The 20,173-nt window shown below is 41.7% G+C and overlaps 1 protein-coding gene across 49 annotated transcripts in view; it reads left to right on the plus strand.

The window, feature by feature from the left end:
• The window catches only part of shot (dystonin-like protein short stop), a 536,542-nt gene that overhangs the window by 267,157 nt on the left and 249,212 nt on the right, over window positions 1–20,173 (plus strand). For 13 of the 49 annotated variants that reach the window (XM_067119389.1, XM_067119395.1, XM_067119401.1 and 10 more), the window contains exon 1: window positions 11,773–12,178. The exons of 2 other annotated variants lie outside the window; for them this stretch is intronic. In XM_067119389.1, the coding sequence (XP_066975490.1) occupies window positions 11,884–12,178 (295 nt within the window). In that variant the 5' untranslated portion in view covers window positions 11,773–11,883. Of the gene's footprint in view, window positions 1–643; window positions 1,579–11,585; window positions 12,179–20,173 lie in introns of those variants that run through there. 34 more of the 49 variants (XM_067119392.1, XM_067119400.1, XM_067119398.1 and 31 more) reach the window with 8 other exon arrangements.

Consider the following 20,173-nt stretch of genomic DNA (forward strand, 5'->3'; position numbering starts at 1 on the left):
TCGTGTCCCATGTGCTTCCATACTACTTGAAAAAGGCGTTTTTGCCGGCTGTTGAAATATGACTGGTAACATAAAATTTGTTCCTTTTAATTTTTTTATTTCAAGTACGTTACGAAGAGATGCGTAAATTTCTCTGCTTTGTAAATTCCTCCTGTTACCAACAAGATGTACTGCTGTAATCTTTTCATTACTTCCTTGAGACCATCAATAAAAATTTTGCTTAAAAATATACCTCAAGTCGATTGTGTGTGTGTGTTTCACCCACGTTTATTTTTCATGATTAATCCAGTCCATAGGAAGCTCGTTTTGGGACCAAAAATCATCAGTTTAAAAGTAGTTCATGATAAATCGACTCATTTGCCACCCCACCCACCCGCCCTTTCGCAAATGACACAGTGTTTAAAGAAATATAATTGGGATTATCGGGATTATCAGTAACGAATTTGTTTGCAGATTTGTCTCCCGACGGGTCTTTCAGATCCAATTTTCTTCTGAAGCGGGAACCTGCGCTGTCGCTGTAGCTGGTGTTGTTGTTAGCGTGGTCGCTGAAGTGTTGAGTTTAGTGCTCCCAGACTTAGCCTTCTTTCCCTGCCGCAAGTATTGTTGGAACGTCTTCTAATCAGCTGCTGCGCCCTGCGGCCCCAGTGTACAGCTGACTGGTGCTGTGGAAGGAACAGCTTCGCCTACTACCGCCCTCCTTCTGCGTGACGCTGAAGGTGCGGGCGTGTTTGCGTTGTTTTCTCGCTCGACTGTGTACAAGTCAGCCCTCTTCTAGTACTGGTGCATGCGTCCGTGTGTGGGCAGGTAACTAACTATAAGAGGGAGGTGACGAGGAGGGGATGGTGCCCTGGATCCCTCCTTAGTCAAAGGAGGCGGAGGGGGTAGGAGGAGGAGGAGGAGGAGTTCAGCATGCGGAGAGTGAGAGGAGAGAAGAGGTAGGAAGGAAAGGGGCCGCGGAGGGGGGGGAAGGGGTTGGAAGAAGGAGGGCCAAGTGGTCCCCTGGTGAAGAGAGAGAGAGAGAGAGAGAGAGAGAGGTGTGTGTTGGGGTTGTGACGGAACGAACAAGACTCAGGCAGACAGTGAGGCCGTGAGTGAGGCGGTGTGTGCGCGTTGGGTGTAGTGCGGCGGCGGTGGTGGTGTAGTGGACTTGCCAAAACCTCCTCTCCTCTTAGTCCAGTGAAGCAACAGCTTTGACATATGGTATAACAGTGACTTTCCAAGAACGCTGATCCGAAGCGAACGAGAACACCTTGTTTCTCCCTCTCATGAAAGCAACTCGCTCCCCGCTGTAGTAGGAATCTCCTTCTCCCGCCTCTAATCCAATCGAGTGTTGGGGGCCAACGATATCCGAAGAGCGTAAAGGGCCAGAGCACCTGGGTCCCAGTGGGTGCCCACCCATCATGTCAGCACATAACTACTACAAGGAACGGCTGGGTTTTGACCCAGCCGAGGCCCGTGCCAATGGAACTAGAGACGGTCACAACACGGGGGCAGACTTCAAGACCTTCGGCGGGTACGAGGAGTCCCTCAGCAAGTTTAAAGGTATTGTCTACACTCTCAACATCTACCAATTGATAGGTATGGCCGGACACATGTTACGTCAACACGTAAGGCGTGCATCCATCCCTCGTTTTATGCATGGGGTGCTCTCTCTGATGTCGTCTGTGTGGTTGTTGTCCCGTGTGTCGTGCCGTTGCTGCTCCTCCACCTTCAGTATCTCTAGGCCCCCTTTTTTATGACGACCGTCATCTATTCCCTCTGTACCCAATCCTCAGGATTCCTTTGGAATCTTTGCCTCGTCCCTTCCCGCTGTCGCCTCCACCAGCTCTCTCCTCCCCTCCCGGTCACATTCCTCATTTCTTAATCCCATTCCTCTTATTACGACATCCTTGATGTAAGGGGCAATGGCAGTGTTACGTAGAATCCATGTCATGTAAAGTTAGAGTTTTGAGAGCTCGAAAACTCTTCCCACAGTCCAAGGAACTAGTTTTAGTGTCGAACCATGCAGAGTGTTTACCTGTACGGAGGAGCACCTGTTGGCGGTACAGCCTGGGGGGGGAGAAGGGTGGGAGGGAGGGAGGAGAAGAGGAGTGGAAAGGGGAACGGAGGGTCTGCAGATACTGTGTTCAATGTGGCATAACTAACTTAGAACGGGGCGGTCGGCTAATCTTCCTTCTTTCACCACTTTTACTCGTATTGTGCCCTTCTTTGTTGAGCAGTCCCCTTGCACTAGGATTCGATGTTTTGATTTATATATGTAGTCTGATTCTCTCGCAGGGCTTTTGAGTAGATTTGTGTTATTTGCCTATTCTTGAGAAACGTTTTCATATGATTTTGTAGTTTGTGTTTTGTCACTGAATTTCGTTTGGTTTTTCGCTACCAAATAGTAAAGCACGATCGAATATTGTGAGGTCCATGAAATTTTTGTAACTAGTATTCTCATCCTTCAATATATATATATATATGAAGTGTGTCATCGATGGTATTATAGAATACTGAAGGCATGTCTGCCATATTGTTGTTTATCTGTCAATGAATGTGTATATGAGATACACCCAGCAGTGGTTTGTATGCACACTAAATTTAGTAATTTTTGAGTGTTCATGTAAATTACATAAAGCAATCATTAAGAAATGAGAATAATGTCATTTTCTGATTAATTGTAAATGGGAAATGAATGATATCAAGGAAGAGTCCTGTGTCGTGAACTGAAGAGAGAGAGAGAGAGAGAGAGAGAGAGAGAGAGAGAGAGAGAGAGCATTCATAACTGTGTAAGAGACTGGAAGTTAAGAGATACGGTCTGTCACGGTTAGTTAGCAATAAAAAGTTAAAGTTTCACCTTAAGCCCTGTGGTAGTTTATTGAGTTAGAGAAGTTAAATCATGGGCCTCATTTTATCTTTCCTATGAGAGGAGTGCTTCATACTGACTTCGAAATTAGATTGATAATGGGTGGACATTTCTTTTAATGATGAGCTTAATTTGTGTTGTTGTGAATGTTAACTTGTCTGTGTGTGTGTGTGTGTGTGGAGGTCGAGTTTGAGAGATGTTATTATTTGAAGATGGCAGTGTTTAAGCGAATGCACGTGGCTATGTTTGTTTGAGCGGGATGCGAGGGTATGCTCGGTAATTTGTTTGATTTTTTCATCTTTTTTTCTGTGCAAATGTGTTCAGACTTGCTAGTTTATGCTCCGTCTGTTATTTTTCATACATTCATAGTTTTATGAGACCTGTAATTTTGAAGAAAGGCTGTGAAAATGTTGTTTATAATTCTAAGAAGAAAACAAATTGAAATTGGGCAACGATTTGCCAGTATTCTTGTAGGGCCTTTATTTGTTAATCTTAACTTGTCAGTGGAATATGTCTGCTTGTAGTTTTATCTGTTTGATGAAGTGAGGAGGTTGTTAGGCTGTAGCCTGTGAGGATTTTATCATAGTTGCCCAAGTTGGATGTACCTGGAGACATCGCATGCAACTGGGTCAGGTTGAGATGCCCCAGGAGTGAATGCTGATGGTAGACGAGCTGTGCTTTTACTATGTATAGCCAGTGTCGACGCTCCACGCCCATTTTAGTGGGTGCCGGTGCTGTTTGTTCTCTATTGGTTAGCGGTGTGCTAGATAGCAGGTCCAGCCAAATTAAGCCGAGCCAGGCATTCATGATGATCTTAATTAGATGAGTAAATGGTTGTGTGGATACATTTTCTCAAGGTTGTCCACGATTCTTCCCGGGGAATTTAGTCATATGCATTAACGTAATGGCTTTCTGATGTTATTAATGTTATTGTGACTGTTTTTATTCTTACCATTTGCCGTTGTTCCCTCTGGAAAAATCTCTGAAAGTTACACGTAGATTAGATGACCTGGACCACAATAACATACACTGCTAGAGTTCAGGTGTTGGTGCACAGATGTGGAAAGTAAAAGTATTTCACAAGTGTGCTCTCCCTGTGGGAGTGACACGGGGCCAATTAAGGAAGGGGATAGCGGAGAGAAGGAATAAAACAGCATTATTCCAAACTTAGATTTCGTTGCTTTGCTAGAGGCGGAAATGCGGCTTCTGACCTTTCTCCTGGACCACGCTTGTCTAGAAGGTTCGGGTGTACTCTGCCAAATCAGTGGCCCACATTCGCAATTGCTATGGTTACATCTTCCGTTGTCCCTTTCACCAACCATGGCGGACAGGTAGCACTCTTCAGTAACTTTTGCCTGAGGCTACAGCCCTCCTGTTCGTCTCACGTCGTTGCTGTGGTGTGGGACAAGGTAATTGTTGGGGTCCACTCCACTTTGTTTTTCATGCACCGGCACTATGTTTGTTTGGCACATATGTGAAAATGTGTGTATTCTGCCCACATCTCACGCTTTGACTTGTGTGTGTTCTATTAACTGTGACGCAATGGATTAGTTGTGTGACTAAAGAGGATGTAATTGACCAACGTGACTTAAAAAATGTTAATTGATGTCTTTTTTTCATTCAGTCTGTTTATTTATGAATTTTTATCACATTGTGTTTTATCTCTATTTTCGTCAACTAGGTTTGAATCTCATGGCCTCAAGGATGGGCTAATTCGTAGATTACGTGGTTTTTACTCTTACACATTCTTAAAATGGTATATGCACCATTGACCTAGTTTTCTAGCGTATTGTTGTTAATGTTTATTTTTTCTGTTTATTCATCCATGTTCATTTTAATTTCTAATATGAATAATTATCATCGTAATCATTTATAGATCAAGATTATTTATTATACATTTGGTCTGTTTGTCAGGAGTTAGAGGCAGATTTTCATGAGTCTTCTATCACATATTACTGAGCATTTATATAATCATTATGGTAATGTATGAATTTATATAATCATTATGGTAATGTATTAATAGTCATTAAGCGTTTTTCGAACGGTTGTATTTTGTAAGTAGAATGGTGAGGAGTAGGTGTAGTTTGGCAAAATATTATCACAAAAACTATCTTAAAAGTAAAGCCAAATTGTACAGAAGTTTCGATGCTTTTAGTAGAATGGCGGATTAACTGTGCGACTTCATTGGGCCATCTTGATAAAAACTAATTTAGTAGATTTAATAATGGTATTGATGTAGGATGACAAAAATGAAAGTGTCATTTCAGTAAAACGATTTGAATGATGAAATTTGTTTATATGGTTATTTATAATCGGAGGCCATTTGCGAAACGAGAATATCCAAGTCATTTAGTGACGGGGTTTATGTTCGCCTGGTATTATAAATTTGCTATTTCGTAAGCTCAGTTGGGACACGGCAGACGATTACAGCTAGATTGTGGAAAAAATGAAAGGCTCCGTGATTGAGATGTGCGTCCCGTACTGAGTGACGGATAATCATGATGTATATTGCTCAATTTTCCTCAAAGCGAAAGTGGAAATTAATGTAATGAAGAATGAGATAACTTCCTGCCACCCTTTTGATTAGAGGAAGAGAGAGCGAAACAGAAGTGCTGGATTTATGTCATACATACCTTTTAAGCTCTCTCTCTCTCTCTCTCTCTCTCTCTCTCTCTCTCTCTCTCTCTCTCTCTCTCTCTCTCTGGTAAGTCGTTTTCAGTTCGGAAACGAGACTTGACATCACTTTCGGAAACCAGTTCAAATAATGACTGAATCCACTTTAATTTTTTTTTTTTTTTTTTTTTTTTAGGAACTCTGTGATGAGATAAACCCAGGGCGAATGTTTCTTCGGGTATTTTCACGGGAATTTTTTCATTGCCCCTTTACGAGTGTTCGGATTGGTACGTGCCATAAAATATATAGGTATGCTAATTATGTGAGCGTGGAAATTAACTATTATAAGGGCTTGTTTATACTGGTTTTTTCCTTTTATCAATGGTTATTAGAATAGTCTGTTATTGTGTTGAAAAATTTTTCGAGTATCTACAATACGACTCGAATCCTTCAATCTACAGCAATAGTCCATTTAGGCCAAAGCTTCGTCGCTCTCTGCCTCTTACACTTGCAGCGTTCTGTTAATTAACTTAATTTCAACTTTACTTTGGCACGACTGTGAACGCTGCTTCAGGAGAAAATCCTTTGTACCAGACCCTGGAGTCTCGGAATGGGACTCGGTGTGTGATGATGATGATGATGATGATGATATATAGTAGTGATTCACCAAGATTACTATATGACAATAATAATGACTTCTTGCTTTTATATATATATATATATATATATATATATATATATATATATATATATATATATATGTGTGTGTGTGTGTGTGTGTGTGTGTGTGTGTGTGTATATATATATATATTATATATATATATATATATATATATATATATATATATATATATATATATATATATATATATATATATATATATATATATGCATGCACAGATTCAATGTCGATCCCTCTTCGGCTTTAATAAGTTATATTTTTCCCATTTTTTTTTTACTTTAGAAGAAAAACGAGATCTAATTTACCCTCTAAATTATATTCTGTGTATGTTTGTTGGATGTTTGTTCAAGATGTCAGATGACTAATTGTTCCTAATATTCTGTTATATTTGACTGAATCGGTGATAATTCTCTGCTGGCACCGACAATGCTTTATCTGGCTCTAGTTTCTCATTGGATGGGTCGATATCGTTCTCAGCCAGCACTCTGCTGGGCCCGCGTTCGATTCTCCGACCGGCCAATGAAGAAGTAGAGGAATTTATTTCTGGTGATAGAAATTAATTTCTCGGTATAATGTGGTTCGGATTCCACAATAAGCTGTAGGTCCCGTTGCTAGGTAAATTGGTTCTTAGCCACGTAAAATAAGTCTAATCCTTCGGGCCAGCCCTAGGAGAGCTATTAGGCCTTATCAGCTCAGTGGTCTGGTTAAACTAAGGTATACTTAACTTTTTTTTTATCTGGCACTTTACACAGATATCTAATGTTGTTCAGGGGGGATCTGTCCGCCCCCTTTAACTTTTTATTCAGCATCAGCCTTTTTAATCATATCTTGACCTTTCCATTCGTTTGCAATGGAAAGTAACCTTTCTTTCTTCCCCAGCCGTGTTGGGAAGCACGTTTTTCACGGCGCGTAATCTTGCGCGACAGCTGTAATGTGTAGGTCATAATAATTCATCATTATGAGGTATTCCAGTGCATCCAAGACCAATCGCCTTCTTGCGTCTCCTGCTTGAGCCCATCTTTACGATAATCAATGAGAGTTTCAGATCTACCAGCGTTTCTGGCATACAAAGAGACGATGGGCATATTCATGGAATATTTTCAGGCGTCTCGTGTACTTAATCCTGAGCAACTCCTTCAGCCAGCTTTTAGAGGGTATTTTTTGCCATATTTGGGGTTCACCCCATACCCCATTCTTCTCACCAGAGGTGAATCATAGGCTCTCCTCCCCCCCCCCAAAAAAAAAAAATGTTCATACTTCCAACTTCGATTCACTTCTACTCTGTCATGAGGGCGCCACCCTCCGTTTGTTATGTCCCAGGTTTACCATTCGGGGGCATCTGCTCATTGACCTGCCTATCTGGCCTTCGATATGTCCGCCTGTCCACTGAGGTCAGGTGTGTTTATTCATTGACCCTAACTTTTGAAGTAGACTACACGAGATAATGATATTCACAACTGGTGTAGTTGCGCCACTGATGAAGCCTGCCTTTGTATTTTACTGTGCTTACTTACCTTTGTTGAGTTGGAAATTCCATTATTTCTGTTACTGTATCTTTTGAAAACATTCTTTCATGGCTAGTTAGTGTGCTTAAGGATAGTGGTCAGATTTTTATCGTTGCAGTATTTTTGCATGATTATAAGGTTACTTTAGGTCAGTTCATTTCTAAAGTTGTCTTCCAACAAGTACGTGTTGTATAAGGGTTCAAGTTCGTAAACTGAAATAAATTGTCATTTAACCCTCTCGGGGTCATGTCAAGCGAAAATTCTGAATTAATTTTTTTATGTCTGTTTGCCTGTGGGTACAAATAGTTACTGTGCAATGGAAAGGTAAAATTAACGAGAAACTGACCACTGGGCAGTTTTGTTATTTTTCTTATTTCTGTAGATTTAAAGTTTACCACTTGCAAAAATTTAATTTATTTACTGGACTTCAGTTTTCCACATATTGTCCCTTGATGCTTTTTAATTAAAGAATATGCATTTTTGTGAATTTACCCACGTAGGATTTATTTCTTTGCACGTGCTCTCTCTCTCTCTCTCTCTCTCTCTCTCTCTCTCTCTCTCTCTCTCTCTCTCTCTCTCTCACTTAACCTGAAGATGAATGCCCGTCATCCATACTTCAGTTGTTCCAGGATCCACTTCAGTCCACTGAGCAGCTGACTCACGATCATTCACAGGGCGTAATTTCAAACGTAAGGTTGAACGTTATAGTTGATGAATTGCATGATATTTGATCGATTAATAGATAACATAAAACTGATCGTTTGAGAATTTATAGCCTGGGTTTTTTGATGCGATGGTGGTTGTACTGTGAATGTAATGTGCGCACTTTTGCAGTGCGTTTGTTGTTGCATACGCGTATAAACGTACATGATGATGACTAATTGATTTCGTTATTAAAGTTCATGCATTTAATAATCAAATCAGATTCTCTCTCTCTCTCTCTCTCTCTCTCTCTCTCTCTCTCTCTCTCGCTGCATTTTCTTTCTCTTCATATCCTTCTTCCTCCATATTAGATATTGATATGGAAGACACGGCTGTCATGTGTTCTGCCTTTTCAGAAACTACCAGTAAAGATTTATAACTGTAGAGTAAGTCGTGTATCCGTAGTCCATATCCTCGAAGCTGTGGAATGACACTGGTACCGCCTTTGTGCTCTTCTCTGTGATGAAGTTCTCATTGTACAGTATTACCGGAGGAAATTCATTCATATGGGCACTTTGCTCTCTGATAGCGCATTGATGACTTTGATGGATTTATAAATGCAAACATTAAAGAACTGAAGCCGTTATGATGTACGACAAAGATGTGTGTTTTGAAGTTGGTCTATATAAGATTTACGAATATTTAAAATGTGGATGTTCTTGTTTATTTTTGTTCGTTTATTTGAGTAACCGAGTTTAAAAGTCTGAGTCAGTTTCTTGTCGGTTGGGGGAGCGAAGGCGAAGGGTAACAGGAAATGCCTTGTAGTTTACCTTTTGACTCCTCAGTCCAAAAGACAGCGGCGACAAAAGGTTTCCGGTGGAAAATGGTGGCGTAAGTTCCTGATGAGCCTGGCACTCTTGTTTATTCTGGTCCCGTGATGTCATGCGGTAATCGCGTCAAATGTCATTGGCAATTGTGCGCTTACCCTTGGTTGCCGACTTGAGTCGAAGCTCAATTGCTCCGTACTTGCCTTGAAAGGGTTAACGGCCTGCTGTCGAATTATGTATTTTCATAAATCTGAGTAAACGTACTGTGAACTAACAGTTATGAATGGGTAACCATTATGTAAATGGTGTTTTTCCTTGCTAGAAATGATGAATGCGCAAACATAGAATATATATTTCTTTCAGGGCTTACAGCAAGGTAAAGATAAATGATTAAACATGAATAACGTATTTTATTTATTTGCTTGCAAGGCTAAACTTGTGGCCGAAAACTCGGATGCGTACGTAGATTGATAAGGCATAGCGGTTCCCAAGAAGTAGGAAAAAAACTCACAGACATATTTGTGAAGTGATATGTTGAATGGGGGAGGTGCGCGGAAACGCTTATTATTTAAGCCTAAAGGTATGTGGGCTTGTGGGTAGATATTGGTACTTAACAACCCCTGGATGAACGTGAGATGCACACCAAGTCGCCTGCGTCGGCGCTGCCGCCTTCCCCGTCTCATTCCTGAAGCAGCGCCTTCTTCCATATCAATGGCTGTCGTCCTCCTACTCCTCCTCCTCCTCCTCCTCCAAGGAGCATCCCTGACGCATGCGCTTTAATGCTGCTGGTCCTCGGTCCAGACGAGGTTTATTTATTTAATTCCTGGGTGTAATGTCAATCACGGACATCCATTTAGCAAATCGTTAGCATTTTTATCCAGTTCGTGCGTTTCACTTCTGATTTTGATTTTGTGCAGCAGTATATGAAAAAGCACGTTAAAACGAAGAAGAAGAAGAAGAAGAAGGTATGGCTGTAGTTTGACGCGATCCATTTTGCGGTATTGGTTTGTTTTGTGTTTAGATTTTTAAATAATATATTACTCTTCGGTGGTGATGGCCATTGCTTTTGTGGCGCCAGTGTAATTTTGAACATCGGCCAATCAGTTATTACCATGTAATCTTTGATAACGCTTCCCGTATGCAGTTTCCACATGCGCTTAGTGTTGAGGAGTTATATTCAATTTTTACCTTTTTTTATTACTACTACTTTTACGTATGATAAAAATAATAATAATAATAATAATAGTTTATTATTATTATTATTATTATTATTATTATTATTATTATTATTATTATTATTATTATACTAGTCCACTGTCTCTAGACAGCTCTTGAAGAGATGGCAGCTGGATGCAACCGCCACTGCCATATTCAGTCTCTTAACTTACAATTTCATGAAGCTCGTTAGATCCGCCGTCACTCCGAGAAACGGCCTTATTTTTATTAGTAGGACAGAGATCAGAGCGTTGCTCTTCTGCTCCGTCGCTGGGCCGAGCCTTCTGGCTCTTGTGGAAAGTCTCATTTTGGGACGATATTGTGTCGAAGGTTTAAACTGAATTTTTTGAAGAATGAAACCTGTTCAGTTATTGTCTCCTTATAATGACACCTCGGGTCCAGTATGTTTGCTTTTGGTTGCATTGTTTTGATTGTAGGAATATGCGAACGATCATTGCGCTCACACACAAACACACACATATATATATATATATATATATATATATATATATATATATATATATATATATATATATATATGGGTTTATTTGCATTTGTTTTTGTTTGTGTAAGTAGAGAGTAAGAGAGAGAGAGAGAGAGAGAGAGAGAGAGAGAGAGAGAGAGAGAGAGAGAGAGAGAGAGTTGTCAGCGTAAATTCATAAATTGGCAATTGAGTTCGCAGAAGCAATTTAAGCAACCAAAGGATTTGCTGAAAGGGAGGCCAATAGAGAAATTGAAATGGGAGTCGGGAGGGTAAGTGGGAGGGGGTGAGGCTTGTGGGTGTATGTACAGCATGTGTGGGTGGGCGGGGTGCTCTATGATGATGCGGGTTGAACGATATCTTGGAACGTAAAACGCTGAACAACGAGAGAGAATTCGATCCCCAGAACGTCCGATTAGTGTTATCGTCCGTTGAGAGGGACTTGGTTGATAAGGCAGCAGTTGGCAAATAGGTGTTTTCCCCAGCGGATATTTCATCCCTGGTACGAGGGCCATTTGCATTTTGACCTGCCTCATGCCCCAGAGGAGAAATTTCTTTTTTTTTTTTTTTTTTTTTTTTCGCCCCATGACCCTAACCAGACTGGTTTCGACCCTGAGAGATGCTATCAAGCGAACTATTTTGAAAAGGCTCAGCTTTTTGAATGATTGAACACTCGGGGTGTGTGTGTGTGTGTGTCTGTGATAATGGTAGGGAGATTAGGTAACTGATGTAGTTTGATGTTGATGTCATATCCTGGGTTCGTTCGTAATCCTCCAGTCGCAGAGCTGACTCCACGAGGAGAGCAGCACCGCTCTGGTTTCCTATACTGACCAAAGGACTTGTCAGGCGGTTGATGTTCGCCTCCACGAGTTTCAGAATAGTAGCAGGAAAAGCAGGAGCATCTGTGGTAGTGTTTTCTCGGCGGGAGTTGTGATTAGGTTAAGTTTGTGTTTGTGAACCGCTGACACTTGGATGGACACTTTTGAAGTCTTGTCCCGGTCATTACTTTCCGTGATCTGTTTTTGATTTTTGAAACATAAGTCGTACTTATTCGTAGCAACTTTATTGCGATGGATAGTAATCATGGCTCAGGAGTTCGCAAAGAAAGGCTCCGACGTCACTCGTCGACGGAGGGAAGCCCCAAGCATGACTCGGTGGTGTCCCAAGTGACTCCTCGGAAGATTAGCATGGGCGAGGCGGCCTATCAGACCCCACCCTCCAGGAGGAAGGAGGCTTACCTTTACAACGTTGTGCCTCGAAGCCTCGCCTACTCCAAGGACGATGAAGATAGCGGCGAGGAAGATGCCCAGAGGATCAGAAGGGCGCAGGGCATTCCGTATGACGAGGATTTCGCTCGAAAAAACAGTAAGTTGTGACTGGTTGGATTCTGGGCGCGAACGTGGCCGTGTGCTGTAAGTTCTTGTAGTATCGTAGATGGTGAATCGGTTCAGAACATTTGGAATATTCGTTACACTGTCGTGCGAGGGAGACAGGAACCGCCCATCTGCAGATGAAGGTTGTGCAGATGTAAAATGTCTTATCCGGGAGCCTGGAGGAGACTCGGGCCAGGGGCACAGAGCAGTGCATCATTAACAGCATTCTAGATTCAAAGAAACACACGCTACCCTGCCTCCAAGCAAACCCTGTTGAGCAGAACCGGTTCCTTATGTTGTTATTCTCCTCTCTCTCTCTCTCTCTCTCTCTCTCTCTCTCTCTCTCTCTCTCTCTCCTACAAGGTTTTGGACATCCCAGTAGAGATTTCCTCTGCGACATTCCAGAGAAAATGTGTAACTTAGCATTTTAGGTGGAAAATGCCAATGGAATGAGAACGTCTTTATCACTGACAACCTTTTTGAGCGAGTGAGTCGTCCAGAAGTTGCGGCGGCTCATCGAAGTTACGAGACGTATTATGGGAAAACTGACTTGGTTTTGTTTATTTTGGAGTGCTACTTAGTAGTCGAAACCGAAAAAGACACGCCGTATCAAATACAGTGTTCTGTACTGTGTTAGAATGACCTAACAAGCAGATATTTGTACATATGTTGCGTTGTTTCCGGTACGCCATCTTGACCGTAGCAAGCGCTAGGCGGTCGTCTGGGAGTGATCCACGGACTCAGCAGTGGGATTTGGGCGCTGCACCACTGAGTCTCTGCATACAGTTGGCTGATTGTGCTTTAGTATGCTTTCAGTTAAAACTGTTCTGTTTGCAAACTCGTTTTCATTTATTGGAACAGTTTCAATCGACATCTGACGTAGGCGGTATTGTGATCACATGGCAGTCTTCACAAATGAGTCCAGGAGGAGATCAACTTGGATAGAGTCTTGAGCGTTCTTTAAGGGTAACTCACATCACCTCATGAATGGGAAATGCTTATGATGCCGAGAGAGAGAGAGAGAGAGAGAGAGGGAGGTTCGTGTAGCTGGGAAACGCTGGAGGGGGACAAGGGCGGTCAGATTATTATTCTCCATGCGGGGGGTGGGGGTGGGGGAGGGAAAGTCTGGTGGGTTTGTGGGAGGCAGTACCATTACTGGGGAGGGACAGACACCCTCGAGTGACGCGGTTTCCTGTAAAAATAATGTAGCATACATTTTTTTTACTTGTTCAGACGTATGCCATTGTTTTGAATGGTTTACTTCTGGCCCCGTTTGTATTAGGTGATCGCATGATTATGTATATTTCTCCACACACGTTTTGTAACCTTGTATGAGTTAGCGGCCAGATGAAAATGATATATTATGGAGTGTTCTCAGAAGGGGCTGAATAGGGTAACAATGGCGTCCATTCTGTGTTTCTTTTTAATCTTCTGGCGTGACCGTTCTGAATTTATTCTTCGATAAGGCATTTTTCTTGAGTTTCGTATCTAGTTGCTTCTGAATTCATATTCCGTTGTATTTTGTCATAAATCTTACTTTTCCCTCATTGGAATGTTTTTCGTGTGGCTAACGGTTATTGCAAGTTGTCCTTTCTCTCCTTTCCTATTCTCCTTTCTCTCTCGCTCTACCAGTTTTAGGCATTTCCTATTCTCACGTTTCAGCTTGCCTTTGTTTCCACGCCAGTAGCCAAACGAATAATTCGTCAGAGTTGATCTAAGGGGTTTTTGCAGGAATCTTTTGTTAGATTATTTAAGGCCCCGGTTAAACAAACAGTGTGTTAGACGGTCTTGTTTTTTTTTTTTTTTTCCACTTCTCTTAAGTTAGGCGTCGAAGAGTGAGTCGGCGTCTGAAGACGCCACTGCGAAAGTCTCCAAGTGCTAGTCGACTCTCATGTGACTTATAATGTCACGTTAATTATGAAAGATTAATTAGCATAACTTCTGGTAAAGGTACTGAATGAGGAGGTCCTTTAAACACACTGTTTACATTATTGGTCCTTCTATCTGGTCATTAACCAGGAGTTCGTTTCTTTGTTTATAAATGTGGCATTAGGAGATGGCGCCACATCTCGTGAGCGAAGGACAAGAAAAATAAAGAAGAATGGCTAACAGCGGCTTGCTGGGAGGGGAGACGTGAGGGAGGAGGGAATGTTTTGGCTTCCTCTTGCGCACGGAGAAGGGGACGAAGGGCAAGAGGAGGGAAGAAGAGGGGAGTCTTTTAGCAGGTGGAGGTGATTTCCGAGTGTGATATCATCATCGTCTTCGTCAACCTCTCGGGGAGTGCCTCTTGCCTGCCTGCCTGCCTGCCCTGCGTCAAAACCTACCCCGTTGGCATTCTCTCTCTCTCTCTCTCTCTCTCTCTCTCTCTCTCTCTCTCTCTCTCTCTCTCTCTCAACCTTGAGAGACGTTAGTGGCACTCCCTCATAGCAGCGAAGGGTGATGCAGTGCCTCTATTATTATCATTATTATGAAGTGAATCACTTGTGTTTTGAATGCAGTGGCCGGCGAGTAAGGTTCTTACAGCGACTGCTGTACGCGCGGTCGTTTTCCTGTTGTTTATTTGCGTGGAAAGTCTTCAGCGCATATTGTTACCGACTTATGTTTTGATCTTGGCATAGCCCGCATGTAGAATGCATCATTAATAAAACGGTTCCTTATGCATCTAGGATCATCCTTGTCGTATGCTTGGAGAGATTCTTAAACCTGTCCTCTGTGTATCTCGATGTTCTTATTGACATGATGCCGTATGGAAGTGTCGGTCTTGCCGAGGTTGCTGTCACATCTCGGCTTTGGCACAGATTATCAGCCCCGTCCTTTAAGCTGTTCATGCCATTACCCCTCTCACCAGGTTAAGTTTAGCCATTTTTTTATTTGTGCATCAGATTAACCTAGCCGGGTTTTTTCCCACGCAGGTGATACGTTTCTTTGTGTCGTGATTTAGATCGGGCTGCTAACTGAAATCGATCGTACTTCTTGTTTATCGTTCGTTCTTCTTAAAAGCTTCTGCTAGCGGATACTTCTTGGCAGTTGTTATAAAGATGACATCACGGTGTCTGGTGCCATTCATGTGTTGTGAAGACCCGATTTGTGAGTGGCACCACGTACAGCCTTTCTTGAAAGCTTCAAATCGTAATGGTATGCAGTACATGTAGCGTCTTGTTCGCACTTTTTGAGGATGGGGTGACGTAATCGGGGGAAAAACAAGAGTTTGGGTTTTGGAAGTTAACATCTTAACAACGTCTTGGCACTCTCTCTCTCTCTTTCTCTCTCTCTCTCTCTCTCTCTCTCTCTCTCTCTCTCTCTCTCTCTCTCTCTCTCTCCGGACATAGCTGTTTTTTTGTCAGAGTTGTGACTCAACAGTCTTAAGAAACTCACGTAGCTAGATACTGACCCAACCAATGAACAGAAAATAATTGTATATAGACGCAATGTATATCCATGTTTTGTGTGTGACGGCGGTAGCCTACTGGCAGGTAATTTATGGTCACTTGCCTGTACTGTACAGTATATGCAGTAGATTGACTGGCGTTCGTATACAGGCTTACAGTCCTAGAGTCGAGACGTAGCATGTGTACTCTCTTATGTTACCGTGATTTTTAGCGGATTGTGCTCTCGAGTATCATAGAAAAATCGATCGAATTATGCATTTTATCTGCGAATGCACGTCTTGCTGCATTCATTTCCTGAGAAAAATCTGTTGAATACAGAGCTCACTGGTAGTGACTGTCGTTTGCATGATTAAATATGTAATGAATGTTACAGTAATGCATAATGGTTATCTATAAATGAGCTGGTTGTTTGCAAAGTTCGTCGCCATACGTTATGTTTGGATTTCGCCTCATCCGTCCTCATGTGAAGGTAACACTATAGAATCGCATTCGGCAATGAGGGACTGACAGTGTTAGTCAGTATCTGTCTCAGCCCCGATTAGCGTGTTAGAAAAGCTAATCAACTTTGTAGCTTTGAACTGAAATTCAACGAGACACCTAATCAGTACGAGTATACTACGACTGGCAACCTTGCTGTTCCCTGTTGGCACCGTACGTAGCCGGTGATGTAATTCAAGTGTCTGGCTGTTTTCCCCGAATAGTATCGAGTGACATCATACTTTCGTAAGTTTCCGTACAATCACTGTCATTATTCGTAATGAGCGATTGTTCGTGGAGAACGAGACACATGAACTAGATAAATAGATTTCACGGAATAAAATGTACACATTTACAGAAAATGACGGGAGAAAAATGAGAAGAGCCAAGATAGTAGAATAAATAAGCAAATGTGGTTAGCGCGCTTTTTGTTTTACGTGTAACTTTTTATTTTCTCTCGGTTACGTCTTTGGTTATATGTGGGCTCGGAGAAACTTTCTTTGGCGATGAGAAATCCTGTAGTTTTGTTGTTGCGGACAACAGAAGCGCTTTGTTTCATCACACGTTTCGTGTTTGATTCTTGAATCAGCAGTAATCAGCCCGTGGCAGCAGGTCGAGAAAAGGAGTGATGTCACGTCTCTCTTTATCCGGGGAATTGATCCGGAGGCGTGATAAGATAAAATGAAATCTTTTAATATGTTGTTTTTGTGCTGTTATGCAGTTTGATAAAGCTTGATCCACACTTCAAAATACGTATGAAATTGGTATGTGCTGTGTGAGGCACCTCAAAACTTCCAGAAGTACCACATTTCTGACTTCTTGCTTACTGAAGCAATTTCTTCCTGGCCTGAGAATTACAAGTGTGCACCGTCCCCCTGAATAAGCTGTAAGTTTCAGTGGTCAGCGCAGCTCCTGCAAATTGGTGTAATGCAATGACCTCTTCAGTCCCGGCCATTCCTTCATGATGATGATAATGAACTTTTAGTTGTTTTTAATACTAGGTATATGGTGACTTGAATACTGTAACCTAATTAAATAACTATCGGGCGTCAGTGATCATTTCCGTTACGGCGTCATGTGAACTGTAAGATTTACTTCCCTTTTTTCAGCCTTCCTCGAGATATTTTTGACTGTAGGTCCACTATTAGCCAGAACATTCTTTCACTTTTGCGTTATTCCATAAGACTGAAAAATGCACAGGAAGGGCGACTGCAAAGTCAGATACAAAAAAAAAAAAATAAATAAAAAAAAGTACTTTTAGGAGAGACGAATTATAGTCTAAAAATTGGAATTTACAATCGAGAGGTATACAGATTCTAGAGAACTGTAGAAAGACTGAACCTGCTTTTGAAAATGAGGGAGATAACGAATCTAGACAAGTCTTAAATCGAGACTTGGAAACTGAATAGAGTAAATGATGTTTTTAGGACGCAGAAATAAACAAAAGCCGTGAATCTAGATCTCGGAAATTATTGTTCCTGAATCTAGACTTGAAGTTTACAGATTCAGAATCTAGGACTGAAATTCGATAACTTGGATGCAAAGTGGGGAGCTAGGAAGACTTTAGAATTAAGATCCAAAATTTAAGAAGAGATCATGGACCTAATAATAAAAAATGACAGGTCTTGAATAAGGATTTGATGATCACTGAGTTCCTGAATCCAGATTCTAAAAGCGCAGGTCTTTAAGTTTAATATAGACTAAGAATATGAAGTGGTCTTAACTATGTTGCCACTGAAGTAATTTATTTTTATGTAATAAAGAGGTGTTGTTCTAGCATAAAACTGTAATTTTATCATTTCCTTTGGTAGTCATCGTCGCATAAGCAGTGAAAAATTATTTAGTAGAGAGAGAGAGAGAGAGAGAGAGAGAGAGAGAGAGAGAGAGAGATATCATATTAAACGAGGTTGTATCGTTCCAGATCACATTATCAGGATATGTACTGCAGGGCACTGATTAGCGAGTGTTCTCAGGTTTATGATACGTGTTGCTCTACCTGTTGCCTAAAGCAAGGTATAAGAATGACTCATATCAAGGTAGACTTCGTTCATATGCACAGTTGAATTGTACATTCACCGAGGGCCCAGATTTTTAGCATAACTTCGTGACTCTTAGAGACGTGCATCTGCAGTAGAAGGGTCCAAAGGCTTTAAGCACAAATCGATTTTTCCACGCTAATTCATTATTGACGCTGAAGCGTGAACCTCTTCACTCCGTACATGAACGCTGCGAACGTCGTCACGTGTAAGGTTGAGTTGGCCTTGTTTTCACATATTAATGAAAGAAACAGGTCTTTCCATTCCCGCGGACCAGGTGCAGCTGATTGACATTCAATCAACGAGTAACTGAGCATGTTTGATTAAAGGACATGAGTTCAAGGCTCTTAGCAATGTCGTGTCAGGTGCTGACCTCTATCGTTGCTTTGGGCACCCCGCAACCCGATTCCGCCTGCCCTCAGGTCATGCTATGGTGGACGGGAGCCGGAGGATTAGGAGGGCAGTGGGTACGGGGGGTCGAGTGTTTGAGATAGAGGACTTTCACAAGTAGATAGCTTAGTTACGCCACAGCCTTCGAACTGGAAGGAATAAAAAGAAGAAAGAAAAATGCCACCACATGGTCACTTTGCCAAGGTGAATTGAAGGGTTTGCGTTCGCCTCCGATCCCCACCCATACATTATTTACCTTCGAAGGGGTTCATTGAGATTTGGAAGCGGCATTTCCCTTGATATTGGAAGCAATTGAGATGATAAGCAGTGCTACATCTGCTCCTCTCTCTGCTCACGTCGATGGTCATTGGTTCCGTTCTTTGTTACCTGCGTTATATTGCAAGAGCAACAAGATTTTTGTGGGTTCTGAAGACCAGCTGGTTAGTAAACGAACGAAGAGACAAGTGTAATTTGAATGGGGTTTTTGAGAAGTGGGTTTTTTCTCCGAGATGAAAAACTGTCATTATTTTCCTTCATTGACTTTTGCACGATAGTTGAGAAAGTGACTAATGACTTTGCGCTCCCCCGGGTCCCATCAGACTAAGAGGCGTACAGCTGGATGAGACGTTCGCCCGTCCCTTTGTCTGCTGTTTCTTGCAAGAAGATTAGGTACCAGATTGCATTTGCTGATTGCGTAACTGGAAATGCTGACCATGACGTGTTGTGGATGAGTCATTAATCAAAATGGTGACGTTTTTCTTAAGCTGTTTCTGAATCACTGCATGTTTAGCCTATCTACTTGCGTGGATTTTTTCTTTTAACTGTCTTGATTTGAGATTTTTATTTTAAGAGAGTAACGATAAGGACATCTTACATGCTGAGCTTAAAGTGGCGTCTTCAAGTAAGAGGTCAGAATTACAGAAAAGATGATTTTTAGCAGAATTCACATATGGTTTGAATGCGTGCTGTTGTAGCACAAAATATTTCACATTGGTACAAAAATCTTATAAACTTGTGAGCCGTGAATATGTTTGTATGGTCTAGTTGAAAATGAATACATACATACGTATTTCTAATACGCACTGGCGTTTGCTTTTACAGAAATACCAACGTTGCATAATTTTTGTTTGGCTTTTTGCTATAAACGTCGGAAGCCTTTGATCAGTAAGAAAGTGCCCTAACGTGAAATTTCTCGTCTTACCTGGGAATTGCGTTAGACAAGGGAGTCTTTTGGATGTGAGGAAAGAAAGGTACTTGAAAATTAAGACTGAGGTGGCAATGATTATGCCGCCTCAGTGAAAAGGTTAGCACTCATCTGAAATGTCTGATTGGAGCCACGCACAAAAATGGTTGGAAGTTGGGCCATAGGTAAAGGGCTTCTATCAGGAGAACAACACATGTAACCATTGGCTCTTCTGTACTGATGAGTAGTTGGAGGTTAAATTTTTGAAAAGTCGTATTATTATTTTGTTTCATTTATTCTTTTACTCCGCTGGGACTTTTAGTGTGAATGGAATACTACGTCAGCTGGCGTGTGGAGAAGTCTCTTAATGAGACGTGAACTTCGTATCCACCTGTCACGAGAATATCTTCGTCTCGATGAGGCGAGGCAGAAGAAGAAGCAGCACCTGATGAGAGGGCGAGAGAGAGGGTAAAGGATATGCATAGACTTAATGGCTTTGTGGTTTCATGAGG

This window comes from Macrobrachium rosenbergii, chromosome 17 (assembly GCF_040412425.1).
Source record: "Macrobrachium rosenbergii isolate ZJJX-2024 chromosome 17, ASM4041242v1, whole genome shotgun sequence".
Classification (NCBI taxonomy): Eukaryota; Metazoa; Arthropoda; class Malacostraca; order Decapoda; family Palaemonidae; genus Macrobrachium; species Macrobrachium rosenbergii.